Source organism: Pelophylax lessonae, assembly GCF_965119305.1.
Source record: "Pelophylax lessonae genome assembly, contig: HAP1_SCAFFOLD_108, whole genome shotgun sequence".
Taxonomy (NCBI): domain Eukaryota; kingdom Metazoa; phylum Chordata; class Amphibia; order Anura; family Ranidae; genus Pelophylax; species Pelophylax lessonae.
This window is the reverse complement of record NW_028120139.1, coordinates 247,209-261,669: the sequence shown is the minus strand read 5'-3', so window position 1 is coordinate 261,669 and position 14,461 is coordinate 247,209. Positions and strand designations below refer to the sequence as shown.

Below are 14,461 nucleotides of genomic sequence, written 5' to 3'. Positions count from 1 at the left end.
TGATCGGTTCCCCTTGAGCGATGTTATTGCTTGGATGGTAGGATGAGAACTGAACTCTCTATCAGTTCCTGTCCTTTTCTCTGACCCTCCAGGAGGTGTCACCAGAAGTACTTGGCCAATAGGCTCTGGGTCCATGGGCGGTCCCCCTGGAGGCTCACACATGCTAAGACACATCCTGTTTAGACAGATTATTAAAATAACTCATATCTGGAAATATGTAATGGTTACATGCTTAAAACCGATATTTTATGGTACGGTTTTGAATCTACTTTTCACAGACACTAAACATGGGTTATCTCGGAATAACCTCTGACCTGTAAGGCATCTGATCACTAGCTTGTCTCCCCTAGCAACGACAGTGATCAAGTTTGATCTTAATTCGATCGGTATGTTATCTGGCATTCAAATATATATTTTCTAGAAACATATCTTGCTTGTGTATAAAGTTAGGACGTTTGGGGTTAACTGTGGTCATTTTCCGAATGACCCTTGGCTGTGGAATTTACCAGACAGCTTCCCTGGCCATCTGCTCAGATTACGACAGGCTTCTGACCAGGCAGAGACAGTGCGGCTAGTATGTCCGTCTGCTTGTTTATGATAAAGGTGTGAAAAGTGTCAGCTGCGCAGGAACCTGCATTCAGTGACCCAGGGGGTAAATAACACTGCCAAAAGGAGCTGGGGGATGAGGCTGGTAAGCAATGACCCATTTGGTTTTAACACGGTCAGCTGACTTTGAAACACAAGATGGATGCTTGCGACAGCGTTTGAACGAAATGGCTGCCTGACAAACTATCATTACAGTGGCAATGGGATCAAAGTTCATAAGTTGTGACTATATCTTCATTTCTGAGAGTTAATGAGCTAATCACATATTCAGCAGTTATGATTCTGGACAAACAACTATTATGGGATGTTTGGATATAGAGTTAAAACCGAAGGGAGTGCACCATGGAGGACAATAGAAATACATTACTGTATAGTCTCACAGCCCTCTGGAAACAGAGAAATATGAATATGCTGTAAATTGTGCTCATAGCAGGTCCTTTGTGCTCAGTCTTTAAGGTTAGTCTTCAGCTGGCTAAGTTGGGGCCCCTGAAGATGTTGGCACACTTGCTGAAGGTGGAGGGGAAAACAGTCAGTTCTAGAAGCACTGGTGAGAGAGTGGCCAGAGAAGGGTTAACACTCTGAAATATGATGACGGTTATATATTATATATTCTGGGTAGCAGATTGTGCCCAACACTGGAAGAGATAAAACCATTGAAGATATTGCTGGAGGTCTGAAATATTCATCTGGGGCTACTTTGCTCTAATGAACATTTTACATAAGGAGAGAAGAGTCTGTAATATCGGTCCTTGAGGTCTATGTAGGTTGTGGTTCTTCAGGACAAAGTCCCATGATCTGAGATCAACACAAGGAGGTCCCAGTGACCAGATTATCATCTTGGAGGCATCTTCTTTTCACTGTAAGAGGCATGGACTCTTCTTTTTTAATTGGTTGAGAACGGCTCTCACTGACTCTGAGAAAACTTCTTTGATGCCTTCTTGGTTCAGCGCTGAGCACTCCATGTACTTCACTGCGTGGATTTGGTTGGACAAGCTGACCCCTTGTTGGTGGGTGATCGGTAGCTGGTTCTTCTCTTTTAGCTTGTTGATGACATCCGGGTTGGTTCTTAGATCCTTCTTGGTGCCCACCAGGAGGATGGGAACGTTAGGACAATAGTGGCACACTTCAGGATACCAGTTGTGCTGTACACTCTCGTAAGATGGAGGACTGGCAATGTCAAAGCAGATGATGACAACATTGGTCTGGGGGTAAACCAGTGCTCTTAAAGGGGTAAACTCTTCCTGGCCGGCTGTGTCCCACATGTTTAGACTTACGTTTTTTCCATCCACTGTAATCTGCGCACTGTAGCCTTCAACCACTGTGGGGGTGTACTCCTCAGGGAAGGTGTTGGTTGTGTAACAGATAAGGAGACAAGTTTTTCCTACAGCTTCTTCCCCGACTACCATACACTTAATGCTCTCCATGGCTTCTGTTCTGTCCAATCTCAGCAACCTGGAAAAGAAAGCAAAGAATGAAGTCAGGTGTACGAAACTTCAACATCGAACAAATCTGTCAAGGATAAGTCTACCTTAATCCAATATTTCATTTAAGCAGGGGATGGACAACCAACTGGCTTCCTTATAATGATCTGGGACACCAGCAGGAAGATCACCTTGTATTGAGTTGTATGGTAACTGTAATCAGTTGGGATCAGTTGTAGAAGATTTTCATATAGTAGATGTGGCAAACACAGCCACTGTATATTGTCCTTTGTGTATGCATTATGTTTATTGCATGTGTATACCTTTAAGAACCAAGTGTTTGTAGTGTGGTGTGTGTTGAGAGAGTGAGAACTCTTTCACTTGGGACTATCCTATTTCTGAGCAGTGTCCTTCAGGAGATGTGTGGGGATGTATTGCAGATGGCTAGAAAATGGTAGAAGTGTTTCATAGACCCATGCCAGTGGGGTGGGGTTTATTATTGTGAATACCTGCATTCAATTGTCCTATTGTTCCTGTCTGCCTTGTAAGCTTATTATGGGATGTGTGTTTGTGTGGAATGGCTCGAAGAGGGAGTGTAGATCTCTTGTGTTTTCAATAAACAAGGCATTCTAGTGTTGACTCCCAGCGTATGTGTCGTCTAGTTCTTGGGAAGGAAGGATGGTATAACGCTACCTAGATCGTTGCATGCTGTACCTGCCTATTTGGATTATTACCTGTTTTCCTGTCTACCAGCGGAGACCCTGTAGATTAACCTACTCCTCCGCTACAGTAGATGTAACAGTGCAACATCTAAATAGATTCCTATAAGCCCCCCCCCCCGGCCCTCAGACCCCCAAAGCCACAGGTCAGGGTGGTGGGGATGAGGACCTTCTCCTTACCAATATGGGGACAAGGTGCTTTACTGGGATGGGGGTCACTCCTGACAAGGCACCCTCTCCATATTAGGGTGTGTGGTATGGGATGTTTAGGAGGGTGGGGGGGGGAAGTGGTGCCAACATCTGATGTAAGGGGGAACACTGTGGACTCTGATGTTAGGGAGAAATCTGTGGCATCTGTTGTAAGAGGGAGTGCTGCGGACTCTGATGTAAAGGGAAACTCTTATATAAAGGGTTCTCTGGTCACCAGATCCCCCATTACATCAGAGTCTGCAGAGTTCCCCTTTACATCCAAGTCCACAAAGCTCTCCCTTACATCAGAGTCCACAGAGTTCTCCCTTACACCACAGCCCACAGGGTCCCCCCCTACAGCGTAAAGCACTGTTGGTCCTGGGGGGGGGGGGGGTGCTAGGGTGGGCTGCCAGATTTAGGACACCCCCAGAATTAGCCCCACCCCAGGATTTGGACACCACCCAGGATTAGGACCATCCAGGATTAGGGCAGTCCCAGGATTAGGACACCCCAAGGATTTGGACACCACAGGATTAGGACACTCCCCAGGATTAGGACACCCCCAGGATTAGGACACCTCCCCAGGATTAGGACCCCCAAGGATTAGGACATCCCCAGGATTAGGACCCTCCAGGATTAGGACACTCCAAGGATTAGGACATCCCAAGGATTAGGACCCTCCAGGATTAGAACACTCCAAGGATTAGGACACCCCAGGATTAGGACACCTCCCCAGGATTAGGACCCCCAAGGATTAGGACATCCCCAGGATTAGGACCCCCCCTAAAGATTAGCCACCCCCCAGGATTTAGACACCACCCAGGATTAGGACTCTCAAGGATTAGAACATTCCCAGGATTAGGACCCACAAGGATTAGGACAACCCCACCCAGAATTAGCACCCCGATAATCAGGACACTGCCAGGACTAGGGCCTCCCAGGATTAGGACACTCCCAGGATTAAGATACTCCCAGGATTAGGACCCCCAAGGGTTAGGACATCCCCAGGATTAGGACACCCCCAGGAATACCCCCCAGGATTTGGACACCATCAAGGATTAGGACACTTCAATGATTAGGGCAGCTCCCCAGGATTAGGACCCCCAAGGATTAGGACATCCCCAAGATTAGGACCCCCCCTAAGATTAGCCCCCTCCCCCAGGATTTGGACACAACCCAGGATTAGGACCCTCCAGGATTAGGACACTACTAGGAATAGGACACCCCCCAGGATTAGGACCCCCAAAAGATTAGCCCCCCCCTCCAGGATTTGGACATCACCAAGGATTAGGACCCTCCAGGATTGGGACACCACCAAAAATTAGGACACCACTAGGATTAATACTCCCCCAGGATAAGGACTCCCCCCAGGATTAGGACACCCTTAGGATTAGAGCACACCCCTGCATTATTACTAACCCAGGATTAGGACCCCCAGGATTAGGACATCCCCAGGATTTGGACCCCCCAGGATTAGGACATCCCCAGGATTGGGCCCCCCTCCCCCCAGGATTAGGACACTGCCGGGGTTAAGCCCCCCCCCAGCATTAGGACTTCCCCAGGATTAGGACACTCCCAAGATAAGGACACCTCTAAGATTAGGACCCCCCAGGATTAGAACATCCCCCAGACATTTGTTTAAAGGAATGGGTATAGATGAGATCAAAAAGCATAGAAAAGGGTCAGGTAATAGAGGGGGGGTAAGAGAGGAGGACAGGAAATATAAAAGGGTGGGGGGAGAGAACTAGGGGGCTCCCCACAATGTCAGCAGCCCATGTCCTCTATATGTACATCAGACCTTTATATCAGGACTCAAGAATAGAAATTGAGTCAGCAGAGCAGCTATGAGTATTCCAATAAATCCTCTTACCTCAGAAGCTTCTCTCCTTTCCTGTAAGATCCTCCATCATTTAAATGGCGTTGATCTGAGGGAAGCGATGAGACCGTGTTGGGGGATGGGGGGTGATGCCACAACAAGGGGGTGCAAGGCTGAGCTGGACTCACCAATGTGCTCATCAAGGAGCATTTACTGGATATCTTCTCTTCGTTGTGATGAAAGAGGAAGAAGGCGGGGTCATGTGGGATGACATCGTTGTGAAATCACCCGTCCAAAGTCTGAGAGCTTCAGGCATGAGCACGAAATAAGGAAGAGGGGGAGGGGGGGGTGCAACCTGACAGCCAGTATTGGGGGGGGGCAGACAAGCAGGTGTCGGATCATCAGACACACTACTGCTGAGTCATACAAATCGATCGGCACGTCAGAGAGCTGCAGTCACATCTTCCTTTTATTATTCCATCCACAGGGATAAAAACTCCCAGAAAACTGACGCGTTTCTCCCCGGAAGGGTCTCAGTCACAACAAAGATTAACCCCTTCCCATCCATCCTATTGTGAAATGATGGCCGGGCAGGAGCCCTATTATCTTGGGGGGACGTCATATGACATCATATGCCCAGTGACCCCGCTCCGGCGTGATCTGTCACTCGCTGTATTCCCCGGACAGAGAGGATCAGTATACCGGCCCGCTGCCAATACCATGTGATCACTGTGACCAATCACAGCAGATCCCATGACAATTGTACACAATGGATGGCTTTCATTCATGACATTCATTATGTACAATGAGATCTCTGTGATTGGTCACAGTGATCACATGGTACAGACAGGCCAATCACAGCTAATCACAACAATACACACTGAACCTATTTCAGAGGGTGCGAAGAAGAACTCCTTCCAGGATGAATGGTGGCACAGCATTCTCCTCACTTCACCTTTCACAGCCTCTCCCTGGATACAAAGAAGACAGATTGTTCCAGAAAATTACAAAGTAAACTTTTACAAAAGAGAGAAGCTTTCTCTCTGCAGTGGTTGTGTAATGAATGTAAGGGGTGGTGGGGTAATGAATGTAAGGGGTGGTGGGGTTGATGAATATAATGGGTGGTGGAGTAATGAATGTAAAGTGTGGTGGGGTAATGAATGTAAAGGGTGGTGGGGTTGATGAATGTAAGGGGTGGTGGGGTTTGATGAATGTAAGGGGTGGTGGCATAATGAATTTAAGGGGCAGTGGGGTAATGAATGTAAGGGGCGGTGGGGCAATGAATGTAAGGGGTGGTGGGCTAATGAATGTAAGGGGTGGTGGGGTAATTAATGTAAGGGGTGGTGGGGTAATTAATGTAAGGGGTGGTGGAGTAATGAATGGAAGGGGTGGTGGAGTAATGAATGTAAAGGGTGGTGGGGTTGATGAATGTAATGGGTGGTGGGGTAAGGAATGTAAGGGGTGGTGGGGTAAGGAATGTAAGGGGTGGTGGGGTAAGGAATGTAAGGGGTGGTGGGGTTGATGAATGTAAGGGGTGGTGGAGTAATGAATGCATGGGGTGGTGGAGTAATGAATGTAAGGGGCGGTGGGGTAATGAATGTAAAGGGTGGTGGGGTAATGAATGTAAGGGGTGGTGGGGTTGATGAATGTAAGGAGTGGTGGGGTAATGAATGTAAGGGGTGGTGGGGTAATGAATGTAAGGGGTGGTGGGGTTCATGAATGTAAGGGGGGGTGGAGTAATGAATGTAAGGGGTGGTGGGGTTTCATGAATGTAAGGGGTGGTTGGGTAATGAATGTAAGGGGTGGTGGGGTTGATGAATGTAAGGGGTGGGGGTTGATGAATGTAAGGGGTGGTGGAGTAATGAATGTATGGGTTGGTGGAGTAATGAATGTAAGGGGCAGTGGGGTAATGAATGTAAGGGGCGGTGGGGGTAATGAATTACCCAGCCTGCTGATCCGGTGCCCGCTTCTCCGGTGCCTCCTACTGAGCCTGCTGATCCAGTGCCTGCTGTTCTGATGCCTGCTGTTCAAGTGCCCGCTGATCTGGTGCCTCCTACTGAGCCTGCTGATCCAGTGCCCACTGTTCCGGTGCCCACTGATCCAGTGCTTGCTGTTCCGGTGCCCGCTGATCTGGTGCCTCCTACTGAGCCTGCTGATCCAGTGCCTGCTGTTCTGATGCCTGCTGTTCAAGTGCCCGCTGATCTGGTGCCTCCTACTGAGCCTGCTGATCCAGTGCCCACTGTTCCGGTGCCCACTGATCCAGTGCTTGCTGTTCCGGTGCCCGCTGATCTGGTGCCTCCTACTGAGCCTGCTGATCCAGTGCCTGCTGTTCTGATGCCTGCTGTTCAAGTGCCCGCTGATCTGGTGCCTCCTACTGAGCCTGCTGATCCAGTGCCCACTGTTCCGGTGCCCACAGTTCCGGTGCTTGCTGATCCGGTGCAGGTATAATTGTATGTGTTGGGAAAAATCTCCTTTTCTTTTTAGGTTTAGATACAGAAATCTTGCTAGTGATTGCAGGGTTATGAATAGATTGTGAAGTAGATGGAAGCGAAATGGCAGTATTGGGAGATGGTGGAAAAGGAGAGACAGTTACAGAGGAGAATTTCTGAGAGGTTGCTAGGGGCAACAGAGTAGTAGAGGAAATTTTCACAGGGTTAAATGCAGGAAAAGTGCAACTTGTTAAGCCAGGATATGAACAAGCAGTGGAAAGCAAACCATACCTAACTGCAGCTGTGGTTGCTACGGGTAACGGAGAGGATAAACTTTGAGAAAACTGGTGTCCAGAGGCAGAAGTGGATTGGTGTGAGTTAGCTGATGCTAAATTGGAAAGATCTGACCAGGTTTGCAGTAAGGGCGGAACAAAACTCAATTTACAACCCCCTTGTCTGATTAGAGAATATACAGCATTCATGCAATCCAACAGGGCCTCTGGAGAATACACTGAATAATGTTCAATAAAATAGGATTTATCATCTTCCAAGAGCCACACAAGAGATACCACCTGAGAGACACTAAAAGGAGGAGAATAATCATCACCACCCTTAGGGGTATTAGATAAAGCCAACTCTGCACAGAGCTGAATAAGTGGCTGAATCTCTCTGAACAAAACTCTGCCTTGGTCAACAAACGAGTGGCCAGACGGATAAATTCCAACAACTGCTCGCTAGTGTAAGTTTTCAAAATTTGCTGGAAATATTCCCGGTCTTCTGTTACAAGCAAAGAAAAATAAAAGACCTCCTCTGACTGCATCTTGCAACAACCAGAAAATTCCTAATTCCCAGGTGCAACCGATCCGATCGTTAGTGGCTTCAGTATTCTGTCAGGGATACCACATGCAGGCATCCAGCAAGGGTGATCAGATCAATTGGCTGCACCAAGGAATCAGGACCCAGATGGATAAAGATGTAAATAGGTTTATTAAGAAAAATGACCCTCCAATACCAACACCAGAAGACTATAAACAAGTAAACAAAATATAAATAATAACAGTACAAAACCCCAACAGAACCTAACAAACTATATACAAAGGGATGGAGCAAACAGCAGGACAGGGACAGGAGACAAGGAAAGCAGGGAGCCAGGTACAGAGTGCAGGGAACAGGACTCAGGATCAGAATACAGGATCAGGATGCAGGTTTCAGGATCAGGATGCAGGTTTCAGGATGCAGGTTTCAGGATCAGGCTCAGGATCAGGATCAGGCTCAGGATCAGGATGCAGGTTTCAGGATCAGGATGCAGGTTTTAGGATCAGGACGCAGGTTTCAGGATCAGGATGCAGGTTTCAGGATCAGGATCAGGACGCAGGTTTCAGGATCAGGATACAGGTTTCAGGATACAGGTTTCAGGATCAGGCTCAGACAGGGACAAGGCTAGCAGAGAAAATACTGAAGCCCCGAGCCTCAGTGAAGGGTGGGTTTATATTCCCTCAGCAGTCCTCCTCAGGTGCAGCTCAATTAAAAGAACAGTCCAGCTGCTGGGAGACACCCGCTGGTGGGCCCTGGAACTGCGCCCCTCAGTTCCAGGAACCAGTGCCACCAGCAGGCGACCCATGTTATGACACTGATCCTGGCAGTTCCCCCCCTTTAAGGAGCGGCCTCCAGACACTCCATTGTGCTTCTACCCCGAAAGCCCAAAAAGGTCTCCCCTCCATGTCTGTGGGTCTTCTAGCACTCTCTAGGCCAAAGTCCTTTAAAGCGGAGTTCCGGGCACAAAAACTGTTTTTCAATAAACATATCCCCGGGACAGTCAGGGTTAGTACATTCCACAATGGCTAGCCTCTGATCTGTCCCAGTTTGCACTTACCTGCAAGAAGAAATACTTACTTATAAAATTTCTTCTCCAGCGTTGCCATCTCTGTTGTGGGCAGCTGAAGCCGGCGCGATCCTCTTCTGCGTCCTCTTCTGTGTCTTCTTCTCCCAGAATGCACCTGCACTGGCCCCGCTTGTGACTTCCGGTGTGGCGCCGCATTCCTCCACAGCTTGTGGGCATGCCCAGAAGCTGTTTAGCAGGGAATGCGGCGTCGCCCCGGAAGTGACGAGCGGGGCCGGTGCCGTCGCATTGATTCCTGGGAGCGATGACGTTCAGCTCCCAGGAATCATCGCAAAGAGGAAGTGAAGGCGGAGCCGCGGCACAGAGGGAGGAAGTGGAGAATAGGTGAGTATTTTCTATCTACAATTACAAGGTGAGTAAAAAAAAAAAATATACCTAACTATCCAATTCCTTTTCAGGTGAAGAAGAGCCAGCGGATGGGCACAAAATCGATTAGGTCGATTTTGTGCCCGGAACTCCGCTTTAACTTGCGGGAAGGCGTGCCACCAGAGTCCAGCAATTGATCATGCGCCCCACCACCAGGATCTGGAAGCCGTCTAGGCACCCCACAGGTCAAGTTCCTGAAGAGGCGTAACATTAGGGATACATCTGCCCTCATTGCAACACACGTCCCAACACTGGGACTGAAGGCAAGCCGGACATCAAGCAGGGGAGCACCAGCGGCATGCAGAGTATCCGGCAGTGGCACACAAGGCTGGGCAACAGACAGTGGCACATCAAACAGGCCGGCAGACCGTGGCACATCAAGCAGGGTGGCAGACAGTGGCTCAGCAGGCACTGGATCAGCAAGCACTGGGTCAGCAGGCACTGGAACAGCAAGCACTGGGTCAGTGGGCACAGGATCAGCTAGCTGGGTAGTGGTCACCGGAACAGCGGGCACTGTATCAGCTGGCTGAGTAAGAGATACTGGATCAGCAAGCACCGGAACTGTGGGCACCAGAACAGCAGGCTCAGTAGGAGGCACCGGATCAGCGGGCACCGGAACAGCAGGCACTGGACCAGCAGGCTCAGTAGGAGGCACCAGATCAATGGGCACGGGAACAGCAGGTATCACAACAGCGGGCACTGGAACAGCAGGCTCAGTAGGAGGCACCGGATCAGCGGGCACCGGAACAGCGGGCACTGGATCAGCAGGCTCAGTAGGAGGCACCAGATCAGCGGGCACTGGAACAGCAGGCATCAGAACAACGGGCACTGGATCAGCAGGCTCAGTAGGAGGCACCGGATCAGTAGGCACTGGATCAGCAGGCTCAGTAGGAGGCACCAGATCAACGGGCACTGGAACAGCGGGCATCAGAACAGTGGGCACTGGGACAGCAGGCTGAGAAACAGGCATCGGATCAGCAGGCTGGGTAGTGGTCACCGGAACAACGGGCACTGGATCAGTGGGCACTGGAACAGCAGGCACCGGAACAGCAAGCACTGGATCAAATGGGCACCAGAACAGTGGGCACTGGATCAGCAGGCTCAGTAGGAGGCACCAGATCAGCGGGCACTGGAACAGCAGGCATCAGAACAGCAGGCACTGGATCAGCAGGCTCAGTAGGAGGCATTGGATCAGCGGGCACCGGAACAGTGGGCACTGGATCAGCAGGCTCAGTAGGAGGCACCGGATCAGTAGGCACTGGATCAGCAGGCATCAGAACAGCAGGCTCAGTAGGAGGCACCGGAGAAGCGGGCACTGGGACAGCAGGCTGAGAAACAGAGTACGTAGTAGAGGAAATTTTCACAGGGTTAAATGCAGGAAAAGTGCAACTCGTTAAGCCAGGATATGAACAAGCAGTAGAAAGCAAACCATACCTAACTGCAGCTGTGGTTGCTACGGGCAACGGAGAGGATAAACTTTGAGAAAACTGGTGTCCAGAGGCAGAAGTGGATTGGTGTGAGTTAGCTGATGCTAAATTGGAAAGATCTGACCAGGTTTGCAGTAAGGGCTGAACAAAACTCAATTTACAACCCCCTTGTCTGATTAGAGGATATACAGCATTCATACAATCCAACAGGGCCTCTGGAGAATACACTGAATAATGTTCAATAAAATAGGATTTATCATCTTCCAAGAGCCACACAAGAGATTCCACCTGAGAGACACTAAAAGGAGGAGAATAATCATCACCACCCTTAGGGGTATTAGATAAAGCCAACTCTGCACAGAGCTGAATAAGTGGCTGAATCTCTCTGAACAAAACTCTGCCTTGGTCAACAAACGAGTGGCCAGACGGATAAATTCCAACAACTGCTCGCTAGTGTAAGTTTTCAAAATTTGCTGGAAATATTCCCGGTCTTCTGTTACAAGCAGAGAAAAATAAAAGACCTCCTCTGACTGAATCTTGCAACAACCAGAAAATTCCTAATTCCCAGGTGCAACCGATCTGATCGTTAGTGGCTTCAGTATTCTGTCAGGGATACCCCATGCAGGCATCCAGCAAGGGTGATCAGATCAGTTGGCTGCACCAAGGAATCAGGACCCAGATGGATAAAGATGTAAATAGGTTTATTAAGAAAAATGACCCTCCAATACCAACACCAGAAGACTATAAACAAGTAAACAAAATATAAATAATAACAGTACAAAACCCCAATAGAACCTAACAAACTATATACAAAGGATGGAGAAAACAGCAGCAGGACAGGACAGGGACAGGAGACAAGGAAAGCAGGGAGCCAGGTACAGAAAGCAGGACTCAGGACTCAGGATCAGAATACAGGATCAGAATACAGGTTTCAGGATCAGAATACAGGTTTCAGGATCAGGCTCAGGATCAGGATGCAGGTTTCAGGATCAGGCTCAGGATCAGGATGCAGGTTTCAGGATCAGGATGCAGGTTTCAGGATCAGGCTCAGGATCAGGATGCAGGTTTCAGGATCAGGATGCAGGTTTCAGGATCAGGATGCAGGTTTCAGTATCAGGATGCAGGTTTCAGGATCAGGCTCAGGATCAGGATGCAGGTTTCAGGATCAGGCTCAGGATCAGGATGCAGGTTTCAGGATCAGGATCAGGATCAGGATGCAGGTTTCAGGATCAGGCTCAGACAGGGACAAGGCTAGCAGAGAAAATACTGAAGCCCCGAGCCTCAGTGAAGGGAGGGTTTATATTCCCTCAGCAGTCCTCCTCAGGTGCAGCTCAATTAAAAGAACAGTCCAGCTGCTGGGAGACACCCGCAGGTGGGCCCTGGAACTACGCCCCTTAGTTCCAGGACCCAGTGCCACCAGCAGGCGACCCACGTTATGACACTGATCCTGACACAACCCTTATCAGCACAGGTGTTCATTACGGCTGACCAGGCTGTGTGGAATTCCACTAGCCAAATTGATCATTAGGAAAATGACCACAGTTATACACAAAATGCATAACTTTTATCCTGAATATAATATACAGTATTAACAAAAAGTAAATATTTGAATGCCGAATAACATGCTGGACGTAACAAGACCACACATGGTCACCCTGTCATACAGGGAATTGGAACGAGTGATAAGATATCCCCTCTGTGATAAAAGATATTCATGTTTGAAAGCAAATGACATGCTTAGTTATAAAATATCAGTTTCAAGAATGTAACCCTTACATATGTCGAGATATTAAGAGTGGTATGACTGTCCACAAAAGTACATTTGAACTGGTCGCAAACCACTGGACAGCCCTTTTGCCACTCTGTTGTAATTGGTCAGGGGTGTCTGTCACCGCCCCTTTGATTTCAGAGAAAAAAGAGAAAAGCTGATGGAGCTCTCAGTTCTCATCTTATTATCACAGCAGAAACATCACGCTGGTGGACCGATCATGTTCAGCTTCTGGAACTCTGATAATACCAGGACTTTTTGAATTCCATTTCTAATTCTTATCTATTCTTCTAAATTGCTGTATTGTGTCTCTATTTCTTTGTAACCCTTTTTTCTGTAAATATTTTTTATTTGCACCAATCTTAATTTTTCTTATAATTAAACCTTATTTTGAAAAGTGTTAATTTTGTCTCTAAGCTCTTAAACGCAAACTAACCCAAGAACCTGCCTCCTGAAAGCGCGCTACTGTTTAGTATAACCATCTGAACATTCCTGTCTGAGGTGACAGTGTGTGTTACAGATGGTTATTCTAAAGTCATAATTGGTATTTCTAAAATCACGAGCGTCCTCTGGGCTCATCATAACGTAGAGGTGGTGGCAGAGAAAGGGTTAATTGTTTAATTAGCCCGGTGACAATCGCTCTCAGTCTGCTGGCATCTAGATTGTGGTCCCGCAAGCTGGACAATCTGTGTGCTGGGTGCAGATGAGAGTGGCATTGTTACGCAAGTGACGGCAGGGTGTGAGATTGCTTGGTCTTTGGTCACGAGTTGGATGAGAAGGTCAGGGGTCTGATACCCACCACCGTCACATTCATTACCTCACCGCCCCTTACATTCATCAACCCCACGGCCCTCTACAATGAATGTAAGGGGTGGTGGGGTAATGAATGTAAGGGGTGATGGGGTAAGGAATGTAAGGGGTGGTGGGGTAATGAATGTAGGGGGTGGGGGGTAATGAATGTAAGGGGTGGTGGAGTAATGAATGTAAGGGGCGGTGGGGTTGATGAATGTAAGGGGCGGTGGAATAATGAATGTAAGGGGTGGTGGGGGGGTAATGAATGTAATGGGTGGTGGAGTGATGAATGTAAGGGGTGGTGGAGTGATGAATGTAAGGGGTGGTGGAGTAATGAATGTAAGGGGTGGTGGGGGTTGATGAATGTAAGGGTTGGGGGTAATGAATGTAAGGGGTGGTGGGGTAATGAATGTAAGGGGTGGAGGGGTTGAAGAATGTAAGGAGTGGTTGGGTTGATGAATGTAAGGGGTGGTTGGGTTGATGAATGTAAGGGGTGGTGGGGTTAATGAATGTAAGGGGCGGTGGGGTAATGAATGTAAAGGGTGGTGGGGTAATGAATGTAAGGGGTGGTGGGGTAATGAATGTAAGGGGTGGCCAATCACATCAGATCACATGACAATTGTACACAATGGACGGCTTTCATTCATGACATTCATTGTGTATTATTGTGATGATTTCTGTGATTGGTTACAGTGATCACATGGTACAGACAGGGCCAATCACAGATAATCATAAACAATACACACTGAATCTATGTCATTCAGTAACAATGGTTGCTTATAACAATGATATTCTCTGATATAAGCAATCATGATGTTTAAAAGGAAATAAATCCTGATCACATCCCCAGAGTAGTACAACGGTAACACTGGGTGATGATCGATCTTTCCTTCTCGTTGGGTGCCAAGTTCTGGGTCACATGAGAGGACTAACCCTTTCCAGGTGGGTTATTTGGGATGCCCCAGGTGGTGTTCGGGTCACATGAGAGGATTAACCCTTTCCAGGTGGGTTCTTTGGGCTGCCCCAGG

At 48.3% G+C, this 14,461-nt stretch overlaps 2 protein-coding genes across 2 annotated transcripts in view; both read right to left on the bottom strand.

Moving 5' to 3' along the window:
- LOC309543493 (rho-related GTP-binding protein RhoG-like) overlaps positions 1-4,826 on the bottom strand; it is a 71,946-nt gene extending 67,120 nt beyond the window's left edge. Inside the window, exon 1 of the mRNA XM_082275970.1 lies at positions 4,806-4,826. The gene's annotated coding sequence lies outside the window, so the exon portion shown is untranslated. The remainder of the gene's footprint in view (positions 1-4,805) is intronic.
- LOC309543494 (rho-related GTP-binding protein RhoG-like) lies at positions 1,278-4,847 on the bottom strand. Its single transcript, XM_082275971.1, has 2 exons — positions 4,806-4,847; positions 1,278-2,058 (listed from the first exon to the last, which is right to left on the bottom strand). Exon 2 carries the CDS (start codon positions 2,028-2,030, stop codon positions 1,461-1,463), a length of 570 nt encoding a protein of 189 aa, XP_082132097.1. The 5' UTR covers positions 2,031-2,058; positions 4,806-4,847; the 3' UTR covers positions 1,278-1,460.
- Between the last annotated feature and the right edge of the window lie 9,614 nt (positions 4,848-14,461).

Bases quoted from the DNA above. Each gene is read 5' to 3' on its own strand.
- LOC309543494 (XM_082275971.1), bottom strand. From the start codon at position 2,030: ATGGAGAGCATTAAGTGTATGGTAGTCGGGGAAGAAGCTGTAGGAAAA.